The 27,684-nt window shown below is 47.0% G+C and overlaps 1 protein-coding gene across 10 annotated transcripts in view; it reads right to left on the bottom strand.

The window, feature by feature from the left end:
- Positions 1-256: 256 nt before the first annotated feature.
- CADM1 (cell adhesion molecule 1) overlaps positions 257-27,684 on the bottom strand; it is a 347,901-nt gene continuing 320,473 nt past the window's right edge. For 3 of the 10 annotated variants that reach the window (XM_054997487.1, XM_054997489.1, XM_054997492.1), the window contains 5 exons: positions 27,543-27,575; positions 16,364-16,417; positions 9,281-9,343; positions 4,449-4,580; positions 257-3,411 (listed from right to left, as the gene is read on the bottom strand). In XM_054997487.1, coding sequence (XP_054853462.1) covers positions 3,293-3,411; positions 4,449-4,580; positions 9,281-9,343; positions 16,364-16,417; positions 27,543-27,575 — 401 coding nt within the window. In that variant the 3' untranslated portion in view covers positions 257-3,292. The remainder of the gene's footprint in view (positions 3,412-4,448; positions 4,581-9,280; positions 9,344-16,363; positions 16,418-27,542; positions 27,576-27,684) is intronic. The other 7 variants (XM_054997490.1, XM_054997494.1, XM_054997493.1 and 4 more) reach the window with 5 other exon arrangements.

Raw genomic sequence — 27,684 nt, 5'->3', positions numbered from 1 at the left:
CAAGGTCACCCACAGAGACCTATTGCTCCCTCCCTTTTAATATGGTATTAACGATTTTAATATGGTTTTAAATTTTATGAAGTATTCACTATATCTGATATCTTATGTATTGGAACTTGGGATTGTTGTAACCTTTTGTTGATGTTTCTTAATGGTCACTGGCCGTAAACAATCAATCAACCAACCTCGGATGTAGAACCCTTTCTTCAAGTCACCAAATTTGAAACAGCAAAGAGTGCAGATTGAGACCGAAAAATAGTTTTGTAACATTAATTTGTTTTTATTAAGAAGACAGATACTTTATAGTACTTCTTTTTCTTTGTAAAAATGGTATACATGAACCAATACAAAATGTGAATGGGAAGATATGGATATGCATTTTTCTTACACTGCAACATCATCCAATGGACACCTTAAACAGAACCGGTCTAAGGGGGCAAAATTAAAAAAAGGTCACCGGTGAGTAAAGAACAAGCTTATTTGGCATCAGTTATACACCCTTCATTTTTCTTACCAACGCTCATTTTGTTTTAAAAAAAAACCCAAACCACAAAACCCACAAGAAACAAGTTTGTTCTTTCGCCACTCCTAACAAAACCCTTGTAATCTAAACCTGTACAAATCAATACTTAACAATACATTTCAAACAGTGCACTGTATACTCGCAGAAACCAAAATGCCTTGAAACTTGGTATTACAACTAAAATCCTTTATTTCCTGTTGTGGTTGTTTGTTGTGTTCTCTTTCAATGTGTGGGGCCAAAAGTTTTGCGATCTACCTGAGACGGAAAACACCAATCAAAACACATGAACCTGAGACATGTCAACATTATTAAGTCAAAGTTACATTGGGAACACGGCACTACTGTACACTTTTCAAAACAAAGATGAGTTCTTCAGAAAACAGGACGCCAGTTCTGTGATCAAGGCGTAGAAAAAGAGCCCCCCCCCATCTTTCATTTGCTCTCCTTGCCCTTCGGGGTGATTTGTCTGTTGTCTCAAGTGGTAGAGAAGGATGAGAAACGAGGCTGCATGTGAGAAAACTCTGTTGGAGCAGGAAAAGGGGACAAGTAGTATTTGTTATGTTTTTCAGGGCTGCAGGTCCCAGGCACAGTCCCCTGGCCTCTCCAGTTAAGAGGGTCAGGGGGCCAGACTGCAGGTCACGTGAAAGACCTCGGCCTGAGACCTGGACAGCAGCTGCCGGTCTGAGTAGACAATAATGACCTCGATGGACCAGGCTTTGATCCAATATAAGGCAGCTTCATGTCTTCATGCGAGGGAGAAAAAGCAAAAGGCTGTACAAAACACGCTATTGTTTTGTGTACCAGAAAGTTCACTAAAAAGGTAGCGCCTAAATGGTTCTGCCAATAAAATTAAAAAAAATATTTTCTTAAAAAGCCTTTTTAAAAAACAAACAAAATGCTGACATTTAGATACATCCCTCCCTTAAATAAATCTTTGCAAGTATGCAACACGACAGTCGTAAAAACCCATCCAAATCCTTCATTACTTCTCAACATGTTTCCCTGCGAGGCGGCCATCTTCCCAATGGAAACGGTCACCTGTGGCCTGGGCATAACTCCAACGCATATTAGACGCATCGCTCCTTTTCAGGGTATGGACCTCTCACAGTCCTACACACGCTGACAACGAGGGCCTCCCGGCCCTGCAGCTGACTGCAGGGAGCTCACCAACGTTCCCAAGGTAATCTGGCTGTCAGTAGCTCTCCGCCATGCCTACATCATGCAAGGGTCAGGAAGCTGGTGTCAGATGGCTTGTAAGGCTGAGGAAGGAGGCCAAAGCTAGTGCTCAGGAGGTGTACACGTAGGGAAAAGAACGACTCACAGACGCTCAACATTAAGAGAGAATTTGGATTAAAGAAGGAGAAAACCTCCCTGCTGATCTTCCCACCTCTGCTCTGACCTTTCCAGAAGGGAGACGCAGGGCAGTCCAGCACAAAAACCATCCCGACATTTCTTCTCTCCCCTCCTGCCTTTTGTCAAGTCAAATCCAAAAGAAAGAAATATTTCACACAGTCTCTGGATGGAGGCTCAGCACGACAAATGCCTGTAATGCAGCGTACTTGCAGGCCGCCATCATAATGCCTCCCCTCTTTAACGAAATACAACTGAGAAGAAAGGATAAAACAAGACACAAAACTGAGAATCTGGCTCATTCACAGTCCGTTCACATCACAAAGGTTTTTCTCTTTCCAGGAAATTACAGAGACGCAAGGCCAATTGGGAGCCACTGATGGGATTGTTTGGAACAGAAATAATTAGAGCAGAACTTCCGCGTTCCCTCCACCCCTCCTGTGAGGATTCAAATTTGCCTACTTGCATGAAAGAAGCAGGCCTCATCTGTCAGGGCTGTTTAGGACAAAGTCCAGGAAGATCCCTTCAATACCAGCTCCCACCCGGAGAGGAGGAGGCGTGCTGTACAGGATTCGACAGAGACCACATTGAACAGTCTCCATATCCTTGGGGCGCACTTTGCTTGCAGATAACCTGGCACGGCTGTGTCTCTGGGTGTGAAGCAGAGCATGTTTTCAAAGTTTCAGCCTATGTTCTCGGCTCGGCTGCGCTGGAAACATGGGCAGCCGCAAACCACGCTCCTAAAAAGTTTGTTTGTCCAAGCTTTCATGACAAGGGAGTCGAATGGATTATGAACACACACTGAATTCCAAACAATGAAACCTAAGGTGTGCTGGTTCTCCTTTGATGACACAATTTCAAACAGCAACAACAACATAAAAACAAACCAGGAGTTTTCTTTTTTTCTTAAAAAAAAAGGAAGGGGGAAAAAAAAAACCTATTTGCAAGGGATCCCAGCAGGCAATTCCAAGAGAGGCTGGAAGGAAAAAGAAATCAACAGGGCCGCCCCCCCCCCGCTCCCCCTCCCCCATGAAACAAGAAATAAAACAAGGCACAGAATTTTCTGCAAATGATGGAACTAAACTAAATCCAAGTTGGACTTGGCCAGAGAATTAAAAACCCAAATAAACTGAGGTGCCGAACAGCAGAGTGTAATTTACAAAGATCACTTTCACATAGGAAATCCTGGACTCTCTCTGACAGGCCCACACCTCACTCCATCCATCCATCTGTCCATTCATCCATCCATTTTAAAATAAAATAAAACAGCACTGGAAGGGGGAAAAAAAGGAAAGAAAAAGACAGAGACAAAGTAAAATGCCATAAGCTGGTAGCAACTTCCACCATCACTGTCTTGATCTTCACACGCAGGGCCAGTGACTGTCCACAGCTGGACACCTCAGGGACGCCGAGGCGGGTCTAGATGAAGTACTCCTTCTTCTCCTCTGAGTTGTTCTGGCCTCCCTCTGCGTTGATGATAGCCGTGTCCGCGTCAGCCGCATCGTCAGCTCCTTTGGCTTCATGGGTGAAGTACGTACCTGGAAACAGAGCGGCAGCAAAAGCGCGGTGATGCCGAGCCTGGATTCCACAGAGGCACCACGAGAGGAGGCCAAGAGGAGGAGGGGGGCTCTGCAGCACCACGGCCTCTGTCGCCAGGTGGTACTGCACGGCCAGCGCAGCGCAATGGTTAGCATGGGGGACTGGACGAGGGAGGCTGGAGTCCAAAGCCCTGCGAGTGGTCTAGGGCGAGTCACTGTCCTTCTGTTGTGAAGATAAACAGGACAATCTCCATGTCTCCCACCTTGCAGCAGTCGCCATGTGCCCTCTATGGCTTTAAGTGGCACCTGACAGGTGGGGCCTAGTCTCACAGGAGACAGTCTGCTTGGTGGACACGTAGAGGGTTGGCAGGTGTGTGCTGCAAGTTTCATGCGGGGAACTTAAATCCCAGGCATACACTTACCCAGGGCTTTTTTTCTGGGAAAAGAGGTGGTGGAACTCAGGACCGCACAATGCCGTCACTTTGGGTCCGCTGGAGCAAGGGGGGAGTTTTTTAAAGTTTAAATTGTCCTCGGCGAAAATGGTCACATGGCCGGTGGCCCCGCCCCCTGATCTCCAGACAGAGGGGAGTTTAGATCAGGGGGCGGGGCCACTGGCCACGTGACTATTTTCAAGAGGTGCCGGAACTCCGTTCCACCGCATTCCCGCTGAAAAAAAGCCCTGCGCTTACCCAGTTTGGACTGGGAGCATGGTGTGTGGAGAGTGCGGACTCAAGATTTCCCTCCTGGGCTATTTTCCCAACTTGAAATGGCTCGGGGTGGGGGGTGGGGGGCAGTATGTCGCCTAATGGGAAACACCTGCAAGTTTGCCCAAGGGGGCATATGGTGGCTCCCTGGGAATGTTTCACATCAGCCAAATGCTGGCTACATGATGATGGGATGTTGCAAATGGTGAAAAGAAGCGACAAGTAAACATCAAAAAACTTGCTAAAAAGGAAGTGGGGCAAGGGAGGGGCCGTGTGCCCCTCCCACGTTTGCAAACAAAAAGTTCAGTGCAGCTAAACTCTCCACAGATTTACCTTTGTGTCTTGCAAAGTATCGTCCCAAAATGATAAGGAGACAGAGCATGGCAAAGACCACCACGGCCACGACACCACCGATCACGGCATGGTCCACGGCGGTAATAGCACTCTCCTCCCCTGCTCGGGAATCTGCACACAAGACCACACAGCAACATCACTCCCTGCCACTCCCATCAGGCACGAGTCTCAATGCCCCCCCCGCCCCCTACAGAGGGGAAAGGGGCTACAGAGTGGGCCACCCAGGCAAGGCAGTTCAGGCAAGAGAGCAGCCAAGCTCCCCCGAGGACCTCCTTCAAGGAAGCAGCAAGAGATGCTACCCAAGGCAGTGGGGGCACATAGGGATTGGGGTGGGGTGGGGGAGCACATAAAAGCCAGAATGCAGCACTGCTTGGAAGAGAAACATCCCCAGCACAGAGCCCTAAAATGAAGACACAATGAAACACTCGCTCCACTCGTTTCTGGTAACTGCAAAGGACCACAGAAACGCGACACTCAAAACCCCAAAGGCTGCTGCTGTGGGACCCTTCTTGAACAGGGAGCTTGACAAAAAGCAAAACATGACCTTCGCTAGACCACTGGCACAGTTCGTGGCCCTTCCACATTCTGTAAGGCAGGATGTGGCAAGTTTCTCAGTCCCACCACAAAACCCCACTGAGATCTAAAAATGGCCACCACTGCGATCCACTTCCAGTGGTGTCGTTTTGTAGATTTAACTTCCTTGCTTTTCTAAGCCTCTCTCCCCAGCCCTGACCCCCCTTTTGGAGTGCCTTCTACTTAGAGAAGAATGGTTTGTTTGTTTGGGGCGTAACTCCAAAATGAACTCAGAATGAGCGATGGGTGTGTAAAATTAATGTACAGCAATGTAAACATTTTTAATTTAAGCATGTGGCTACACTGGCCCTTTGCTGCTATTGTAATGGCAACCAAGATTTATAATATAGTAAAAAAACAATTATTCTCTCGTTGATTAATACATTAACATTTTGGAATAGAAGCTAAACCATTGTCGCTATTCCCCCCCCCCTTTTTTATTGAGTTCAAGCGTGACACCTCCATTAAAATGATTTACTGGCCATCCCTCACAATTTAAGCACAGCAGCAACAGAAACGGTAAAATTCTTTTAACTTTACATGATTTGTGAAGTCATATGTGAAGGATTTACCATTTAAATCTTTCACTACAAGAAGCACACTGCCAATAAATCTGCCCCCCACCCCACCCCTGCAGCTACCCGGACACCTAAGAGAAATGCGTTTCACCAGGAAGAGCAAGTGTGCAAATTCCAGTCAATTTTTAAAAAAGATTTATCTCCATCTCTCTCCCAAGAACAGAGCCAATCTCTGAAGCCTCCACCTCTAATAATATTTGAAGTTTATCGATCAAGTGTACAGATCCGTGACAGCTAAAGGTAATGGTGCTCTTTGGAGGCGAAGCCTGATATGCGGCTTTCAGCCGGCGCTCTGGATTTATGCTTTCTATTGATATTTCCAATTCTGTTGCAAGATTAAGCACCAAAGGATGTAAGTAAATAACTCGTGACCAAGAGGACTGTAAAAGGCAGTTTAATTAAAAAACAGTTTCAATTAGGAGAAGAGTCCTTCAGCCGTTTCCCTGCCTCCTCCTCCATCACCCCCTTTTTTAAAAATAAAGAGCGAATGCCAAGTTCGTGTCAGGGCAAAGCACAGGACAGTGCGCAGTCACAAGCCCTCCGGTGGGGCGGCTGGACAACCTTCCTGGGGCCTGCATATGCCCAGGGGGCAAACTGGGCTGACAACACACGGAAATAAGGCGTGGCAGGTTTGCAGCCACATAGGGAGCCCTGGAAGCGACGCTCTGCTCCAAGCAGAAGCAAAGCTCCTCTCTGGCAAGCTACCCAGTGCGTGTAGCTCTGCGTTATGACCCACGGCCATTGCCGGGGGGGGGGGGGGGCTGAGAAAGCATTTAATTGAGGAAGGCAGCGGGGTGGAATCCACTTCCTGCTAAGTGGTAGGTAGGCTGCATATGAAGCACTGGAACACATTTCGAAAATTATGTCTCCGGTTCTCTTGCACTCAGCCTTTAGGACTGGATGGGACAGGGGCAGCGAAAGAAACTGGCCTCTGGAAGAAAGCTGCCAGGTCTAAGGCCTCAAGGAGGAAAACTAACCAACTACCAAGAACTGTTTCTGCTTCCCTTCCCAGATTTCTCCCTGATTCCCAACTAGACATGAATTCCAGGAAGGCAAAAAAGGCAGGCTTCTGAGCGACAGCCCTGCCCTCGGAGTCACGGCAATGTCCTTCCGTGAGGTGGCAGCTCTCAGTCAAAGTGAGGGTTGGCTTGATGCCATTCAAAGGGCACGGGCCAGCCAAAGCTATTTCTCACTGTGAAGCTAAGAACTGAGCACCTCTAATGTGAAGGACGCTGCCATGCTCTGGCCAAATCCAGAATTCAAGTCAGAATTTGGGGTTGCCTCTCAGTGGACACGTCTCCCATAGACTTTCAGGGGGACTCACCAAAATATACTGGTAGTAGTATATATGGAAGAGGGGAGGGCATGTATCCAAAGGAATTAAGATCTTATCACATGACACTTTCCTTACCCCAGCTAGGGCTTTTTTTCAGCAGGAACGTGGTGGAACGGCATTCCGGAACCTCTTGAAAATGGTCACATGGCTGGTGGCCCCGCCTCCTGATCTCCAGAGGGGAGTTGAGATGGCCCTCCGCGCCGCTCCAGCAATCTCAACTCCCCTCTGTCTGGAGATCAGGGGGCGGGGCCACCAGCCATGTGACCATTTTCTCTGAGGGCAACCCACTGAGTTCCACCACCTCTTCCCCCAGAAAAAATGCCCTGGCCCCAGCCATACAACCGAGGCTGCCTCAAGCAAGCAAATCACCCCAACAGGCCAACCAGGAAACGCCTTCTTTTTATATGGGTCTAGAGTTAAAAACATGAAATGACCTTGACTTCTGCGCTTACCTCCCTCCCCTCCTAGAGTATCCACAGAATATACGGAAGAATTAAAAGGATGGTTCTTAGTGGTACTGGGGAAACAATGCAAGGTTCTCCAATCGCTGCCTGCTCAGAGAGCATGCTTGTCTTCCTTTTTCCATTCCTTGTATCTGAAGAAGGGAGCTCTGACTCTCGAAAGCTCATACCCTGGAAATCTAGCTAGTCTTTAAGGTGCTGCTGGACCCGAATCTTGCTTTCCTACCATCGTGGCTCACCACAGATAGGCACAGCAAGGGCATAAAGTGTGGGCAACAGATACAAATCTTGGCAACACTTAAAGCGACACTTGCTGGCGTTTAGATGATTTAGACTAGCTGAACAGCTGGCCCACAACACCCAAAATGAAATCCTGTGTCAAAGCCGCTCACTTGCCCAGCTTTGTCCCAGCTGCTCTTCAATTGGCATTTCATGCCACAGCTCCTGACTCAGGCTGCTCCTCCCAGAGAGTCCAGTGTACACCTTACCACATACACTTTTGGCCAGCTGTGCTTATTAAATATGATTTCTTCTGCTGGGATCTCCCCTCATATTTTGCTTAATCATTTCTACGAAAACAGCAGCTTTCCAGGGTGCACATTTGGAGTTTTATTTTATTTTGTGCACAGCTAAGTACCCTGTTGTACATGCTAATTAAAAAATTAACTCAGATGTGCAGAGGATGCGCCGTGCTTGCAAACCAAAGCGTGCTGCGCCCATGGAACCAGTCAAGAGAGACCTCCTGCCTTAGAGGATTAGAGCTGGGTGTTTCTCTTAGATCTGTCAAACGGGAGGAGCTGCTCTGTTCCAAGTCAGGCTCTGCAGAAATGCTGCTAATGGCAATCTACTTGAGCTGCACCCCTGGGCAACTTTCAGCTTTAATGCCGACTTCTGTGTTGCATCCCACTGATCAGCTTCAACTGTGGAAGGCCTCAGAAGACGTACCCCCTTCCTTTGGGACCTTAGCACCTCTTAAGTCCCCTGCCACTGGACATGCAAAGGACTCTGCACCCTGGAAGGATAATGCCTTGCCAAAGGGCACAAGGGATCCTACACCTTCCTGAACCCCCCCACCCCTTTTCTTGCATTCATGAACACACAGGGAGGAGGGCAGACAGCCAGACTCAAGAAACGTATTCTTGAGAACCCGTGGGCTCCCAGACTCTATTCCGCTGCTCCCGGTTGCTGAAGTCCTGGATCGGGATACGGGTCGTGTTCTCCTCAAATTTCCTCTACAAATATCACAAAATGGCATTCTGATGCAAGGCACGGCTGTGCGGAGATCCTGGTGCAATTTTACTGACACACCCGCAGACTCCTAAAACAGGCTCATTCTTCGCATGGAAAGAGCCCTGAAACACAACCCCGTATATTAAAAGAGCCGTCTAGGGCAGGTCTCCCCACTGCCCACCCGCACATCAGTGACAGAGGGGAGGAGATGCGAACTGGTGCAGAAAACTTGTTCTAAGGCATGGTTAATCTTGTGGATAACGCAGACCCGTTCACAGCACTTGGGAACCTGCCATGCCCTCTCCTGCAAGGAGTTACTCTAGTCTGATCTCGGAGACTGCAGTGCTAGTCTCTCATGGCCCCAGAAGTTGTCCAGAATAGTTCTCACCTCCGTGACCACCCTCCCACCTTCCTCGGGCACTGGGGCTTTGCATCCACCCCAAAGCCCCAACCTCTACGTCTTGTCAGTCTCCAAGGGCACTTTGGCGGAGACCCATTTTTATATGGAAGAGGCAAGCCGAAGGACTATTTTATGCCGTGCAGTTTAGATTGTTTCATTTTTAAATGGAAAATGGTAAGATTGGTTTTGACTTCTTATTCTCGAGTGGTTTCCCAATAGTTAAAACAACTCACCATGGAACCAGCTGGTGGTCTCTGGCTGGGGTGCAATTTTGGAATGAGCCTTTCTATTTTTAGCTGTTGAGGAAGCAAATCAATTTTTTTTAATCTAAAAGTGTCACAAGGTATTAGATCAGGCATCGCCACTTCTTTATATAACTCTTTTCCTTTGAAGTCCTGCAAATGCAAAATAAAATAAAAAAAAATGTATCCCCAACTGAAATGGAGATTTATCAGGTTATTGAACTAGCAGTTCAAAAGTCAGAGCCTCCACGTCCAGCCAAAGAAATCCTCTTATTGACATGTATAAAGGTTGACTCTAGAGGCACAAAACACAGGCAAGAGAAAGGCTGTCTAGGTGGCCCCATCCTTACTCAACATGCAAGATTCACGGTGGGTTGTAAACATGGGCGTGAGATGGCATGGCAAACACCAACTCAGAGAACAGTTGGCAGACTATCAAAGGGCCAGGCAGTGTCTCCACACTGACTGATGCCAAACAAAAGTCCTTTGTTGGGCAAGAGGACTGTGCCAGGAGAAGTTTAGAAGCAAATATTTGACCTTTAAAATAGGAATCAGACAAAAAGTGCTGCCTCACCTATAGAGGGAAAGGAGAGAATCCCTAAAGAGGGACAAGCCACATGGCAGGACCTGAGAAACGCCATTCTTTGCTAATCCTCATGTGCTGTTCTTCCTTAGGATTTGCTTTTCTCAGCACCAATTCAATTACAGATGCTACAAATCCTTCTGACATTTAATTCTCTCTTGTCAGAGAGAGCAGTAAACATATATACATGCACCGCTTTTCCATTAAGATGTTAATATAGGCTGGGGCAAGCTGGCCTTCTCTCCAAGGAGTCTTCTGAAGGGTGGCCAAGGAAGACGAAAGCTGCAGAGCTTCCAAATGGGCTCCTTAAGTGCAAAACTGAGAAGAGTCCCGCGTCAGGAACAGGCCCACATGGGGTGCAGACATGCAAAGACAACTGGAGGTCACCGTGCCCAGAAAAAGTTAGTTTTTACTTCTCTATTGTGGTCTGAGAGGCAGGGAAATTGCTTCATTGAGGTGGCTCACTGTAATAAAGTTTGCAAACTCTTCATGCAAATACACTATATCAATCTATCTCCCACCGATGAGAGTGGCCGTGTCCCCCCAAACAAGGCTACTCCGCTAGAGAAAAGAAACACAGACGGAGAGACGCAGCCACCACAAATGGTAACATTAAAAAAATCAGGGGCACTCAAAATAAAAGACTGGCTGGTAACTTTGAGAACACCAAACTGTTAAGCAGGGATGTTCAAAAAATCTTCCTCAGCCAGATTTTGAGGGTCCGTACTAGTGGAGCTTTTTACGCAAACTGCACTGATATTGTCAGAATCCAAAGTCTATTTGGATCTGTATTGCTGTACGTGATAATGGCCTGCCTCTGAGAGGAAGAAAGGACTTTGTTACACTCGTTTGTGGCCACAGAGAAAGGAATATTTCACAGAAGAGCATTTGTTCTTTTTTTTCCTATGGAAGTAGAGCATTATTTTTAGTTTTAAAAATATTTTTGACTCTGCTAAGTAGTGGTGCAAAGAAGAAACAGACACACAGGAGGAAAAGACTATTTCTTGGGGTGGGAGGAGTGCCTAACTTCTTTTTAAAATACGGACCTGTGTGTGTGTGTGTGTGTGTGTGTATGCTCTTTGACTAGCACTCAGACAGGGCAAAATCTACACCTCAATGGCCAAAGTAGCCCCCTTTCCCCTCTCTCTACATGCATATTCTTTTACTCTGTTGCAGCACACACACACACAGAACATATGACCACAGCTACGGAACAGAAAATAAATTCCAGTTTCTTTGGAAGAAACCAATTTCCTTCCTGTGAATGTATTTTTTATTTCAGCTGTTTGCACCAGCGCTCCAGTAGAGTGAAAAATATTTTTTAAACTAAAAGGACTGAAAGGGAGAAAAGTGTGTAGTGGGCAAAGCCTGAGGACACCGGCACAAAAACGGTTTGCATTCTAAATTTTCTTGCTGGAAGGTAACTGAAGCAGAACCCACAAAGTACCAAAGAAAAATGGAGCTGAAGGAAAACTCTAAATCTGCATGCCAGGGAAAGAACGGATAAAGTGGGATTCCTCTCCAGTGGCACCGAGCACAGCCACCCTGAAGAAGGCAGTCAAACGCCAGACTCCAGTGAGAACCCATTAGGCTTCCTCCGTACAATAAGGGTCCCTGCCAGGTCCAACCTGCTGCTGTGTATGCATTAAAGCGGCCATTTCCCAGGCTTCCTAAAGCTCCACTCTCCACTCTTGGGAAAAGGCCAGGGAGACATTCAGAGCCACTATCCTGAGCTATCGCCAGGGGCAGGCTATTCTCGCCTGTATCCCTTGCTCCAGGTTTCTGTAATTCCATTCCCACTACATTGTTTATTAGATGGCTCATCCCATTGATCTACGCTACATAATCTGCTTGGGGTCTCGGTGAGAAAGACAGTCTAGAAGGAAATCAAAACAATTAATAAATGCAAAGTCCGAGGTCTTGGAGTGGCCTAGAGGGGGACAAGAGATGTTCTTCATGCCTCTGTGCCCTTTTATAAGTGAAATCAGGCAAGCCAAAGGACATGTTTGGGACATCAAAAGCCAAGGCGGCCCTCTTAATTCTGAGCTGGGGCACATGCATTTCTGGTCCTGGTAGTTGCATGAAGATGGAGTAATGGGACAAGAACAGCCATGCTGGGCCAACCCTGCCTTCCTTCAGCGCTCCATTTCCAAAACTATGCATCTCATGGCCCCACCGCTCTGGCAGCAGGGTGCTCGATACAGTATAGGAGATCTTGTTTAATACCTGGGGCACTATATAAGCAAAGTACTTCAAGAGCGCCAGGCACAGCATGGTTTATTGCAATGATTTAACACTTCTGCTCCACGGGGCCTTATTTTCTTTTTCCCTGTTTAGGTATTTTTTTGCGAAGTTGTGCAGACCAAGGTATTAAAAACACTGTGTTTGGGGAAGGGGGAGGCCACACTCTGACAGAGCAGACGTTTCTCCTCTGCATATTTGTGCAATGAAAGTCGAGGTCTGATGGATCTCTTCTGTGCAGGCCCAGCATGGGTGTTAATTTTCACCAGTTCAGATTTAAGGCTCCCCTCCCACTAAAATTTAACAGCGCTCCTTTTTCCAAAACAAGATGCATTTTTAAAACTATGGTGGTTCCCCTCCCCTTTCATTCAGTTTCCATGTTCGTACTAAATCTCCAAACTTGGCCATTTCCACACGACTTAACGGCCTCTGGAGCGTTGTGCAAAACACGCGGAAGATAGCGTCTTTTTGCGTGAAATCGTGCCAGGAAGACGCGATGTCGCACAAAACTCCTGGATGATAGCGTCTTCCTGGCGCGATTTCACATGAAAAGACGCTATCTTCTGCGTGTTTTGCACCGGTAAGTCATGTGGAAACGCCCCCTGTAAGGCTGGGAGTGGGGCTCAAAGTTTAGCACAAGGAATTCTCCTCTGCGCAACAGTAACCTCAATAGGGCTGGGTGTGGGAGGCGGGGAATAGATCACAACGGAATTAACCTGTAACCACAAACTGGACGGAAGGAAAAGTGCTAGCCAAACTCTGTTTCTCCTCAGCGATCACCAACTTCCTTTTAGCGAAGCCCACTTTACAAACTGTACCTTCCTCCTGGCTTCACCTAAAAAATCCTTTACAAAGAAGAACCATTAATTATCATTCAGTTCAACCCACACAGAGAAAAGCCTGTCTCTGGCAAATTGCCTATTTTGGCTGCATGCTGATCAGTGCAATTTGACACTTTCAGGGTGCCTAAACACAACTAGAAATGTTGCTGGTAGAGGCAGGAGTTTCTTCCTACGACTACAACAACCAGCAAGAAATCTTGATGCACACACAAATCAGAGTGTTCTACTAGCACCTCCCATTTGGGCGTCTTATTTGCCCTGCTCCTTCCATTCCTTTAGGGACTGCTCTTTCTTTTGTACTCTGGAAGGAACACGCAGCGGCGCAGAGAACGATGAGCGCTGCTATGAGCTGCTTGGGGGGGCGGGGGGCGGATACAATAATCTTCAAAAACTGCCCTCTAGATTAATTTTGGAGAGGGGCTTTCACGGGAACCTGGAGCAATAACCTTTGGGTGACACAGAGCACCACCTCCGTTTTGGATGGGATTCGATCAAGAAGCCCACTGGCCGTGAAGAGACATTCCACATGGAATGTTTACGCAGTGGTTGACTGTTACCAGTGCAGTCTCTGGAAATCCCCCCAAAGCTTTCCATGGGATTTGGGGGATGCAAAGGGCTCAGTGGAGCATGTTAAAAGAGGCTGCTACATCAAGCTGGCCCAGAAGATCCTGAAACGGCCTCCCGGATCCAACTGCTTGAGGAGGAGGCTTTCAAAGGAGTTACAGGGCTTTAAAGGGCTGCCGTTCTCTCACATGAAATACATGCCATGTTTATCCGTAATAACCTAAACGGGTGGAACTGGAAATGGGGACTGGAAAGTGCCAGGGAAGAGATAATATTATTCATTACTCCAGCTTCGCATTAAGTGTGCTACACCTATTCTAATTTATTGATGGGCTATTTAAAGCTGGTGTTAACCTGTTTGTCTTGTATTATAATTGAATTTGGTCTCTAATTTAAGCGAGTGAAATTCAAGGAGTTCATCCTTCCTCAATCAATATGTTCCCCTTCAGTGACCCATTTCAAGATAGCTTCATAAAAAATAATGTATTTTGTTTTAATAAATTTAATCACTATGACAGGTGCTCAATTTTTATTGGCTGCTTCTGCAGACATCTCTTTGCCAGAGAACAAAGCCACGCTCACAATCAATAGTAATTGATTAATCAGCATCCCCCATGAACAAAGGTGCTAATCAGTTTTTGATTAGTTAATCAAACTACACGGAAGGGCTACATGGGTCCCTTTTGATTGCCCCGTGTTCAACAGCATTTGTATCTGGAGCAAAATCTTAACAGTGGGATGTGCCTGGCAGAAAACTGGTGAATAAATGCAACGGAATTGTTTCGCTCGGGCACAGAGGGGGGCACCTGCAAAGGCACCAGACAAATCCAGGCGGGGAGGGGGAGAGACGGGCCACAGCTCTGATCGCCGCCCTCATCCAGACTCCAAGCATGATGCTGCCCAGATCACAAAAAGACTAACGGCTATCACGATCCATCCAACCACGCAAACCTACTGTAAAGGAATGGAAATGTTGCCACGACATGACCGTACCTGTGTGCAAGACCTCTCCGTTTCGAAGGAGCCGGTGTGGAAGGGCCCCCAGCCTAATGGCTGTAGCTGCTCAAGGATGCACAAACAGCGGAGAACCAACAGCAACAAAGGAAACCCAGATCGGCAGGACTGAGCAACTCTGATTTGCTTGTGGGAATGGGAGGCAAAGGCGGGGAATGATGGACCCTCCCAGAACATTTGTGGCAGGACGTGGGAAATTTTTCATGACAACCATCAAGCCAATCAGAAACGGGAGGTGTAGTCTAGTCTCATGGGATGGGGCCTCACACGAGGACAGGAAGTCGCCTTGTATTAAATCAGACCTTTGGCCTATCAAGGTCAGTCTTGTCTACTTTGGAGCTCCTTGGCTCTCCTTGAAAGAGGTCTCTCACGTCACCTGCTACTTGAGCCTTTGCACTGAAGGTCACGGGGATTGAACCTGGGACCTTCTGCAGGCCAAGCAGATGCTCTGCCACCGAGCTATAGCCCCTCCCCAGCCACTCACAGAAATCATTCCTGTTGGTTTTGAGTGTGAATCAAGCTCTAATTCATGAACTCAATCAGTGACTGGCTTTCTCCTGTAATAATAACTGTGTGCTTATATATCGCCCTTCTCTGCTTATATATCACTCACTCAGAGCGGTGAACAAAGTCAGTGTTGTTATTATCCCCACAATGCAGCTGGGGAGCTGGGCTGGGAGGAGGGGCTGACTCAAGGCCGCCTGCTGAGCTCACGGCAGGAGTGGGAGTTGAACCAGCAGAGTGCTGATTTGCAGCCCAACCACTAAGCTACTGTGTATAATGGTGGTCTATGCAGCCACCATGGATTTTTAATTGAGCACACACACACACCGTATGTTGCAATGATGAGCAACAGGGAGAGTCACCAGTGGCATCACTGTTCATTTTGTCCACTGTTGGTATGGGATAAAACAGGTTTTGTTTCAGGGAAGGGGATCAATACTGTATGAAGACCGAAACTGAGCTGCCCCTAGCAGACAGTTGAAAACAAACACTAAAATGGCCAAATTTTAACTCAGGGTGTGTGTGTTGAGTTGACCCTTAGTATGGCTTAATTCAACTAGACAATGTCGGACTTGGGCCTCCAGCCATGTCTCCTGCCCTGCCTCAGGAACAGCCCCAGCCTCCCTCCCTCCCTCCCTCCCTCCCTCCCAGAGTTGCTCTGAAACCGAAATAGGGAGACCCCATGAATGCAACCTTCACCTTGAGGGCAGGGGGCATACAGGTTACAAATGTGATGATCAAAATGACATGAACATGGGAGAAGCCTACTTGTGTGTCACTCGTCTGCTCTCCTGTGAAAAGCAGGCAGGGTGAACATACCTGGTTATCCCAGGGAAGGGTGTGCCATGTAGCCACAGCCCTGCCATGTCCAGCACAGGCAGCCCCAGACTTCCTGCAAAGCCGCCCTGCTGCCACATAAACCTGGCATCCTCCCGAGGTTTACACCCATTGGAACCATTCTCTAATTTGGATGCAAAACATTATTGCTAGCAACTATATTCACGGGCAGCTGCAACAGCACTTCCTGCACTCTGCCCTCATCCACCTCCCACCTCCCCAAACTATTCAGAGGTGCTGCACAAGTTGGTAAAAACTCACACTGATAAGGGAAGAGAGGGACGGGGGGGGGCGGGGGGGCGGAAGGGGAGACAGAGGAGGAGGAGAAGCTCCAGTGATGGACCTTTGCAGCGGATTCCCTGCTATGCTGCCACTGAGCAGTTGTGCAATGTAAAAGCACACACACACACAGCCAGGATGCAAACAAGGTGGAAAGCAAACCCACAGACGGAACGGCCAAATTGGCTTAACCTAAAGACCAGCCCTTACCTGAGAGGTCCCCATAGTCCAGCTCTTCGGCAGAATTTGGCAACTGAGTAAAGCCTTACAAGCAAAAAACAAACTCATTTTTCTTTGTGCTCCTCAAGGGACAAGAAAAGAAAACACTTAAGAAATGAGAACGAATTTCTCATCAAAGGAATCAATCGCTGGCCGTCTGGCCGATCGTGTTCAGAATAGCTTGCAAAATGAGGCTCCCCAGTCAAGTCATGTATTTGTGTTGCCTCTTTAAAAACAACCCGTGGGGTGTCCAGAACTTCTTGGTCTGCAGCACTGAATGTACACACCAAACATGAAGAATGTTCAAAATCACTCATTCGTATCTGCATGCAAAAATCCACCCTCCCCACCACGAAAATGTTCATTGTTAAAGACACCAAGACCGGGCAATGAATCACCTTAGGTAACAATTCTTTTTAGATGGCACATAACCTACGAAGTGGAATTGTGTTCTAGGTTTCAGTGTAAATTTAAATCCGTTGGCAATGCCAGCAAAGATTGCCAGTTATCAGTGCAGAGAGAGATTGGATTGCACTTTTCAAAACTACAGGAACAATACATGGAGATTGTGTTGCATTTTCACTGAGGAAAAAAATCTGATAGGGAAGGTTTTAGAAAAATCCCAAAAGCAATCTGTTTCTGGGAAAGTCACCTCAAAGCTGATAAAACCTCGTCCTGAAACCTCAATTTTAAAAAAAGAAAAACTCTAGTTTTCACAGCAGCCTCGTTAAAAAAAAAGTATTTTTTTCCCTAGGGATACAACTTTTTTTTGAGATTTCTTTGCCAAGGGCCTAAAGGAGAGCCCACAGCCCGGCAGATCAGAGAACCTCAAGGGCCAAGCAAGACAAAGTAGAGTTCCATGGCTGCTCCCCTCCAATGTTTATCTCCGAAGCAGTCTCCTGTGTTGGAAGTGACTGTGATCAAGGGAGGGGCTACAGGTAACTGTTGAAAGGGCAGCTACTCTCCTCACAAGGAGTAAAATAGATCCCGGGGCTCCATAACTGGACAGCAGGTTTGGTGTAGTGGTTAAGAGTGCGGGACTCTAATCTGGAGAACCGGGTTTGATTCCCCACTCCTCCGCTTGAAGCCAGCTGGGTGACCTTGGGTCTGTCACAGCTTCTTGGAGATTTCTCAGCCTCACCTACCTCACAGGACGTTTTGTTGTGGGGATAATAATGATATACTTTGTAAACCGCTCTGAGTGGGTGTTAAGTCATCCTGAAGGGTGGTATATAAATTAAATGTTATGTTTATTATTATTATTATATTTCTGCTCCTGCAGAGGGAAAAGCAGCTCGACAGGGGCAGTTTGGAGCTGGAAAATGACTTGAGGCCAAAGATGTTGCTTCTTTTTGTCGTGCATGGAAAGCAGTCTCTCTACATGAGATCCAGACGGGAGCCATCAGAGGGCCTGTCTTCTGCCCAGTGGAGATGTAGAAGCCTCCAGATGGCAGAGCTCCTTCCCAAAGAGAGCAGGTCACGTGGCCCCCTCACTAGTCCTGTGCGAACAACTGATCTCCTCTATGCACCGCACCGTGAGGGAGAGGAGGCACGAGCGCACTGGCACCCGCCCCTCACACAGCAGCTGAGTTGTCTACATGTGCCTGCATATATGCCCTCCACCCTCACCTTTGGTGCTGTTTTCCCACACACTGCTGATCATGGGGTGGTGGTATGCACATGGGCGCTTCTTTTATACATCTGCTCTGAGCAGAGGCAGGTCGGACATGCTCGTCTCTGCTTTCCCAGCAGTGAACAGGTCGTCTGCACAGGGCTACTGAAGGGATTCACAGGGAGTTCAGGATGGGTTCCAATAGTTATTGAGCTGGATAACTGAGGTATTGCTGCTTTTAATGGGGACTCAGATTTTGTTTACAATCCAGATAAGTTAGATGTGTTAGTCTGTAGTTGTAAAATAGTAGAAGAGTCCAGTAGCACCTTTAAGATTAACCAACTTTATTGTAGCATCAGCTTTTGAGAACCACAACTCTCTTCGTCAGATGCACCGTCAGCTTTCGAGAACCACAGCTCTCTGATGATGCATCTGACGAAGAGAGCTGTGGTTCTCGACAGCTGACACTACAATAAAGTTGGTTGGTCTTGAAGATGCTACTGGACTCTTTACTATTTGGTTTACACTGTTACTTTTTTTTATCTTCATGTCAAGCCACCCTGTAGATCCTGATGACAGAAAGGCCAGGTATAAAATAAGTTAATGAAAACAACCATCCATCCTTCGTCCACCTCGGGCTCAAGGAGTGCTGCTCATGACGGGACAACATCGCACTGCCCTGTAAGTTGACCAAAGCAAGTCCCTTCTGGTCCCGCGATTATCATTCAACAGCAGGAAGAGGACAGCGCCAATCAAAATGGACATTTTGAGGATGTGAAGTTGTAAGCTGGCACTTCTACTGGGTGGACACTTCGGCTGCAGTTTCTGAATTGCTCAGCTACGGACAAAGGCTATTACTAAGCTAAGGGTGAATGGGTAGGTGGAAACATAGCTTCTGTGACGCTTAAACAGAGAGAGGCTGCCATTTGGAGATGAACGGCCCACCATCAGTTTTGTCAACTGGTTTCGCTGCACAGAAGAGTTTGTAATGCTTCTCTTAATAGCCACATTCAGCAAGTGAACAGTCGTTCACTCATGTTTTGGCTTTACACACAGGAAGCCCGAGGCCCAATCTGTGGCATCAGTAGTTCAAAGACTCCCAGGTTTCTTTTGCCAGCCAGAGACGCTGACACCGCAGAAGGGGGCTTCCAACACTTGAGCAAAAATTATGCAAGCAACCCAGTGTGAAAACTCACGTGTGGAAGCTTCCTTTTTCAAAATTAAGAGCTACACAATAGCAACTACTTTCCTTGCCCTGAGCAGTTTCCTTCAGGGAAATGAATGAGTAAGGGTTTGTGAGAATGAGAGACGGCTTCAGGCTGAACGACGTTATTTTAAGTCATGGCGGATCTCCCAGGATTATTTTTATTTATTAAAATATCCACACCCCACTTTCCCTGTTTGTTCACGGAGGCTACAATGGCAGGAGTTTGTGCACATGTCTACTGGTGAGGAGGACATGAGAATGTCCTGGTCAGAAAATGGTTCGGCAATGCTGTGTCTTCTGCTGCCCGGATAAACTCTTCTACAAACCCTGAGCACAGCACAGCTGCGGAGCTTGTTGATCTCTCAGTAGTCTTCAGTGAGAGCAGTTGCCACCTCTAATGAGATGTCACACAGAACAAGCACCCCCCTAAGTGACGACGCTTGTTGTTGCAAGAAAAATGGGCCCCATTAGATGAGTAATAGGCAAAAATATTAAGCTTGTTTCTAGTGTTGTGGAATTCTTTGTTTCAGCATAAGCTTGGAAGCACGTGGTGTATAGATATCTTCGGGCTGCAAGGATGTATCAACCCCACCATAATGTCCTCACAGTAGAAGCTCACAGACATAGAAGGGCCACTGGACATGTGCAAGCCCCAGTGAAATAAATCCTACGTGGCTTCTGGGGTGGGAAGGACTCCTTTCCTTTCCCTTTACTCTCTCAGAAGCACTTTGATTCATAAATCTTGAGCAGTGGAAAATACTTATTCCTTATTTTTTGGATGCAAGGGCTAAAAGGACTGAGACATATTTTGCCATTGCTAAGGTAAATTTAGGATCCTTATTGCTAAGCAAAAGAGTCAGGGGTTCTGGAGTATTAAGGGGATGGTTGGTTAATTAAAGGCTTAATATAATCATCCCTTATATTTTCTAAGAACCTAAATTCAAGCAGGGCGTGAAAGGATGTATCTACCCTATTAAGGCCACGGGGGCAAATTCTGTCAGAATAGAGCCTATTCAAAAATCTCCCCTGCAAAACCGTTGTGGGTATAATATTCAGTCCTGCAAACAAGAAAGGTCTGCAGCATCGTGGGATGGCAATAGTATATATGGGGAAGGGAAGGACTCCACACTTAGCAGAGAAGGCATCTGTGGATGAGCATCAGTGGTGTAAACCCAGCCTTCCTGCTGGCCTGTAAATGTAGGATGAGCTCTCGCAATGCACACCTGGCCCATCGCCACTAAAGTCAAGTAAAATCTACAGCTCAAATCATATGCTGGAGAGAGAACCTTGCCAGGTGAGGGACGCTCCAGGAGTCTCTGGAGCGACTGATCACTGGAGAACTAAACTGTTCTCACAAACATCCTATTTTTAGCCTCCCAAATGGTGTCTTTACAGAGGGCTTTGCTCCTTCACCTAAAGAAACATCTGTTTTATTAAAAGCAAAAAGGGCAACGTTGCATTTTTGTAAAGCAAAGACTCTTTTATCTCCCTCCCTCTAAGCAGTCTTAACAGGCCAACTATTCTAGTTCTATCTGCAAGTGACAGACAGAAAAATGTCACTGAGCTGCCATCAGAAATTGTCAAGAGCCATCTTCACATGCCACAAATGACGCCTTGAGCTTTCTCGTCACTTCTAGTATGGGGCTATTAAAAGACTGCTTTTTTGATGGGGCAGCATTCACACTCCCTCACAGTTTTTCTGGATAAGGAGAGAATTAACATTCCAGCTGTGTACAGCTGTTCTGTCACATGGCGTCGAAGAGGCAGAAATCTACTGGGTCTCAGCAGAAGCTATCCGAAGACTGCACCTAACTGACTCCGCAAGAACGGCATCTGTATCACACCCGGCTTCAGGGTTTCACAAACTGGTTTCCAGGGCAGCAAAGTCATCTTTTTGAGAATCCTCAAGTACTCACAGGGGATATTTCTTATCAGCTTGCTTACTTCCTAGGGGTGGCTTGAGCTGCTGCATAAATGTTTGGATAAGTCTGAATGGTATTGGGGGGGGGAGAGACTGATGAAAGACACAAATTTGGGAATTAACTCTGTGTAAACATATTTAAGTCCGGTGGGACCATTTTGGATCGCCGAGCTGGGGGAAGCACAGGTTCTTCAGGGGCAAGAATTTTTGTTAGAGGCCTGGAAACGATTAGCTGCCTTTGGCTTCTAGTAAAGTTCCCTAAAATGACTGAGAACAGAAATTCTGCTGCTTTACCCTTGGCAGTATTAACAAATATGTCCTGCAACAGAAGAGCAGCCTGTGCCAAATGCTGGGACTTTCCCTTGGACTCTCACCCCATAAAGGTCAAGCTGCATGTCACACATTTGCTTAGGACATGATCAACCCCATAACAAAACAATGATCAGATAACGGGAAACTGTTTCACAAAACCGCCAGAGCAGCCCTGGTGGATTAAACCAAAGGTCTCTTGAGTTCAACATCTATACGCTGGGAAGTGAGACGTCCCCGGGAAGCCCACATTCAGGACAAGGCAGCAACAGCCCCCTCCAGCAACGGACATTTAGAGGCATTCCGCCTCCCGACATAGTTTCCCGTGTAGCTACTGTTGATGGACGTATTTTTTCCCTATCTGCTCATTTTGATTTGGAGAGTATCACACAGTCAGCCGACATCCTTGCCTGTTAAATATTCTTACACTGGGCCAGTACAGGAGGTGTGCCTATGAAGACACTCTCGGGGAAGAAAGGGGCAGAAAACAGGGAAGCCCAACACAACCGCCCTGCCAAAAAGGCAGCGTTGGTCCAGCTCAGAAGTGACAATACTGGTTTCCCCGGCAGGTACGTGGAGGGTTTTGCTCGGCACCTGCTGCTGCTGCTCTTTCCTTTGATGCCGCTGCAATCCTTCACGCACTTTCATGTTTTTCCAGGCCACAGGCTACGCACAGCTTGCTGGAATGTTTATATCGGACTGCTCGGTTGCAAGGTGCTTTATGTGCTCCGCACAGAAGATTGGACTGATTGAGAAAAGAAATGGACAAGAGGGATGGGTGGGCACAACCCAAGGGGTTTTTGTTCCTTCCCTCCCCTTCCCCACCCATGCCCACTTCAGTTTTATCAGGTTTGAGGTTGAGAGGGGTTTCCCACCTTGCGGGGATGCTGGAAGCCTTCTCTACAGCCAAAAAAGGGCTGCTCCCAATTTAAATAGGATAGCAGAAATCCAATCTCCAGACTGACCTGAGGCTGAAAAAAAGGCTCCATTAGGCACGCAACTGCATCCTGACATCTGACAGCCATGGCAGTGATCTGACTGCAGGCGTCTTGGTAGGAGATTAGAGCACGTGTGTGCATTGCCATATTGCACAATGCTTAGTCTCCAATGTGTGTGTTTTAGGCAAGTCTCACGTTTTTTTTTCTGAACTAGACACTAGGGAAGGAGGAGGGGAATGTGAGTTGGTGTTCTGCTGTGGATGCCCGCAGCATATACTCCGACTTCATAAAAGAAACACGGAAGAGTTCAAAAGGGGTTGCACATGTGTACATAGCCGTGGATTGCGCTATGGCCAAAGGCACTACCCAGCAAGTAACTTCAGCTATGTAATCCCCACTGAAATAACCAGGTCTCACACGGGGACACTCTCCTGGTATCCTGTGGGAAAGTATCAAGGAACAGCAATGGAATTTCCTGTATCTGTAAATTGTATCATGCAAACGTACATCTGATTTTGAATTGGCTCGTTTCTTTCTTTCTTTCTTTCTTTCTTTCTTTCTTTCTTTCTTTCTTTCTTTCTTTCTTTCTTTCTTTCTTTCTTTCTTTCTTTCTTTCTTTCTTTCTTTCTTTCTTTCTTTCTCTCTCTCTCTCTCTTTCTCACACACACAAGCAACATTCACAAGTGGCTCATCAGAAACTCTGTTTGCAAAAGCAACCACAGAGCCAGTTTCGTTGGACAAATGCTTGGAAAAGCTTAATTTTTTTTAAAAAAAGAATTCCTACTATCCAAAAATAGCAAGGGTAGGGGGCACTTGGCAAAGAATTTTGGCCTGCCTCCCCTCCATATGCGACTGTTCCACTTATCCTACTGACTTGGGGAACAAAAGCTTCCCAAAATACAAGGGAAAAAGATTCTGGGAAAGTCATTGCAATGCAGCCCAAACCAGAGCACCAGCCACAAACATGCGGTTATTAGAATTTGGATGACGAATGCAGACGAGGGGGGAGCAGACATGGAAACTAGCAAGTGGAAGATCTCAGCTTTGCCCAGTGGAAGAGTTAAAAGGCCCATGCATAGTGCCTGTATGTTCCACCCTGTGAGGAAAGAATGACTTGGAAGGGTTGCTACATTTTGCATGCACACAAATGCCTCTTGTTTCCACTCCTTTAGGATACACTCCAAAAAATTTTTCACTGTGTGCTCCAGCACCTTCCTTATCACCAAAAGTAATTGCAGGACTTTTGAGTTCTTGATCTTCCACCTGTGTTGCTTTGATCGTTCAGTTCTAATTGTTACGGCAGCTGTTTTAATTTGAAATTGTTTTTGGAGAAAATCCATCTGGTTTCACAGGTCTTCATGCCCCTCATGCATTTCTCACTGTCCACAGACATGCTGCCTCCCAGTTGGACATTGTTCAGAACAAATGGCCAACGCACACAAACATCGGCTCACTTCATACACACTCCAGCAATGCAAGCTTGGGAAGACAACGGCCCTTAGGGGAAACGGGAGAGGAGCCACCTTGATTAGAAGGGGCTCCAGTAGGACCCATGGCCATCTTTCAGGGGAGAAAAGCATCTCATAGATAAAATTTGCCCCGTGTCCAATCATGTCTCCCTCATCTCCAGCACAGAGGAGCATGAAGGGCACCTGCCAGCCCAGAGGTTGGCATTTTTAAGCCATAGTTTCAGTATTTCTGCTCATCAGTTCTGGCTACAAATCTGGACTGTCTCTGAAATATGCTTTTTGTTTGATTTTTGGCCTTTCAAGGCTACAGCTGACGCTTCGTTTGACTTGTATGTCTCCCAAAGCAAGGCAAATACCTTTATGGTCGACTTCCTTAAGGAGCCATATTACCTTCTCCCCTCCCTTGCTAATAAGACTGTCTGCAAAATATCCACCAGTGAGGGGAAGGCTGCTGACAGAAACACGTGCAAAAGCATTGCTGGTGCATCCAAGTAATTCCTTTAGTATCGAGGGGCAAGGACTTAAGCACACTGGCCCCCAAATAGCAACTGTAGGGGTGCTGCCACTATATTCACCTGCACCAGGAAAAACAAGCTGAATTCTCCCCTCTGGGCAGAAGAAGCTGCAACTCTTTATTTATTGCCTTTGTATACAAGGGCTTATCACCTGCATAAGCAAAGTTTTCCCCCAGAAACCCTCATTTGCTCCGTTTCCCTACAAGCCTTCAGGTGTTTCTTAAAGCTCTGCGGTAGGGAGGGTGGCTGTACAGACAAACCCTGCCGCTTTGCTCCCCGTGAACAAGGGAAGCCATAAGGGACTCTCTGGCTGAATTCCAGCTGGGAACTCAAACTGCAAATGCCTCTTAGCTTGGAAAAGTTTATTCCAGTTCGACACAGACGAAGAGTTCTTGGAATTTAAGTCTCTCGTACTGGAGTAAGCCAGAGGGCCACCAGTCAGCCCCTCTAGATTCTCTCGCATTGTTCCTTTTCTTCCCTGATGTTTACGTGATGACAGCAGCAAGAGCCCCCTCCTCAGTGAAACATATTAGAGGGCATAGGCAGCCTTGCAAAACCACATGTCCCAGGGACTCCTTTCTTACCCCAAATGGTAAATTTGGGGGAAGAGGCAGTGGGGGATCAGAGAAGATGAAGAGGGGATTGTGGCAAGGTTCTGTGTGAGCATTCGCGAACATCTGTATTTTTTCTCCGGAGGGTCTGCAAGGAAAGCTTTTTAAAAGGCAGCATAATTGGTGCAAGGTGAAGGGAATTCTCTCAGCACGGGCCTCAAAAGAGTTTGGTGTAGTGGTTAAGAGTGGCAGGACTCTAATCTGGAGAGCCAGGTTTGATTCCCCCTTGAAGCCAGCTGGGTGATCTTGGGTCACAGCTCTCTTGGAGCTCTCTCAGAGCTAAACTACACGAGATGAATTACATGAGGACGTTCAAGTGAAGGGCAACAAAATATTAGCTGGGAAGCATAGTTTAAATTTCACCTCTCTCTACATAGCCAGCAAAGATTGCTCCTCAGAAGGTTTGTTAATTTCCTCTTTGCCTCCTCTAATGGGAGGTGAAATTGACAGAGCCTTGTGGGGGGGGGGGAAGGAAAGAGGAAATTAACAAACCCTCTGAGGAGCGATCTTTGCTGGCTATGTAGAGAGAGGTGAAATTTAAACTATGCTTCCCGGCTAACATTGCGTCTCCCTTGAGCATCCTCGTGTGATTCGTCTCGTGTAGTTTAGCTCTCAGCCCCTCCCACCTCACAGGCTGGTTGTTGTGAGGATAATAACACTTTGTAAACTGCTCTGAGTGTGACATTAAGTTCTCCTGAAGGGCGGTATATAAATAGAATGTTATTGTTATTGTTGTTATTGTTATTATTATTACAAACTTTTCTGCTTAACAGTGGTAGGACATTGTGGCAAGTGTCTAGAAGGAGATTCTTCACACTGTCAAAACGTTGGTTCATCTAGGGCACTGCAGTCTGTCCTAATAGGTAGCAAGTTTTGGGCACAACTCTTGGTGAGAATCCTGGTGGAGGGCTTTCCAGATCACCTAAACTGCTCTAATAAGAAGGTGCCCAAATCTAACTTAAGGACACTCACGGACAAAGCACTGTTTAACTCCAGCCAAACTCTGCCTACACAAAGACCGTAGCAGACATTAATGAAGGAAACATTCACTTTTGTGGGAAGAGAAAACGATGCCAAAATAAACATGTATCTCCTACTATTTGTTTATTGATGCTTCTGGCAACTGACTTGCAGCTACTGGACTGATTCTGAAATGAGGAAATTCACACACTTTAATGCTTCTGAGACTATGAAGAAGTTTTAGAAAAGTCATGAGAAAAGGAATGTAGAGGCTGTATACACATCTGCATATCTGAACATTCAACGCTCGCGCATTAGAAATGTTCTACTGTTTATTCCTTGGCATTGTTCAAACACCTTCTAAAAGGAACTGCCTCTGTTTGAAACACAGTTGGGTCCACTGGATTTAAGGGTCTGAAGTTGTGGGTTCTGGAGTGCTTTTTCTTGTTCAAAACACAAGTTGGTTAAGAATCCAATTCTAAATTTGACCCTAGTGGAGCTCTGGACATCTATGAATGGGAAGCTCAATCTCCAGGATGGACGGTCTGGCCATCATAGAATGCGGTGTGCTTGTTACTTGATGAAACAGATTGGGGAAGGCGGCACCACTCAGGGGATGCAGCATGTGGAAGAAACAAGGACTACTGCCTTACATCTCAAGTTACAAGAGGCTTGGGGAGCAGGGCTGGGGAAGACCTCCCCCCCCCCCAGCCCTCTGGGGCAAACAGCCCTGGGCTAGATGGACCAGTGGCCTGTGGCAGAGGGTTTCATATGCCCTAAAACTACCCAGCAGGTTCTTGAGGCAGAGCAGCCCCCTCTTCCACTAAGGGCAGCCCTTCCAGGAAGAGACACCCTCCATCCTGCCTTGCTTCTCTTAAATGTGCCCTGGTTATGAAACAGGGCGGAATGGGTACATTTCCAATCTTCAAAAGCCTGGCTGTATATTTTACTGCAACCGTTGGAAGGTTTCTGACATTTATATTCTGCCAATATTTTATCAGCTCAATGGTTAGCCCAAGATACTGGACTGAGCATCAGAAATTGAAGGGGCAGGGAGGGGAGAACCATTTGCTGCAGACACAAAGACAGACGAGCATGATCAGCGGGCTAGTCTGTTACGACCACCTGCACAGCAGTGTGCACTTCGGCACCTGACTGGTGATCCACTGGTCTCGGAATCCCCAGTTCTCTTGCCTCACTTGTACTTTTAAGGGATTTATAAAACTCCCAGGGTTCACTTTAAAAGGCAAAATCTGACCCACAATTTTCAAAGGCAGATTCCTTTGGAGTGTTTGCATCGAATAGCAGGAATATGGGTTAACAACTCTCGGCCACTCCTTTCACTGCGTTCTTCCAGGCCCTGTGGTTTCTGTGGGGTATGGGGAATTGCTGGAAGCCCAGACTGGTAGCACGGGAATGCTAAATTCGTATCAGCAATGACAGGGCTGGGCATCCTTTCCAGTCTCAAACATGATGGCATATTTATGAGATCAGTCCACTCGAAACGTGATTTCGTTTCCCTGGAAGGCTTGGCTGTCCCCCCTGCCCCCCTCCCCAGTCTCCCATGCTTGCTTGCCTTGCCGCTCAGCACCGCTGAGAGAGAAGAGAAACAGGAATGCAATACCAACCGTGAACTGCTGGTTCTGTCGTCGCCGTTGTGTCTACACACGGGAACAGAGGTTTGGAGGAAGGGAAGGAACAGGAAGAACAGCATGCAAAAAAAGGGAAATGGAAAAAAATGGAACAGATAATATATGAGCAAGCTTTCAA

The sequence above is a fragment of the Eublepharis macularius genome, chromosome 14, assembly GCF_028583425.1.
Source record: "Eublepharis macularius isolate TG4126 chromosome 14, MPM_Emac_v1.0, whole genome shotgun sequence".
In the NCBI taxonomy this organism is placed as follows: domain Eukaryota; kingdom Metazoa; phylum Chordata; class Lepidosauria; order Squamata; family Eublepharidae; genus Eublepharis; species Eublepharis macularius.
The sequence above is the reverse complement of the archived record's forward strand: the minus strand, read 5'-3'. Positions and strand labels throughout refer to the sequence as shown.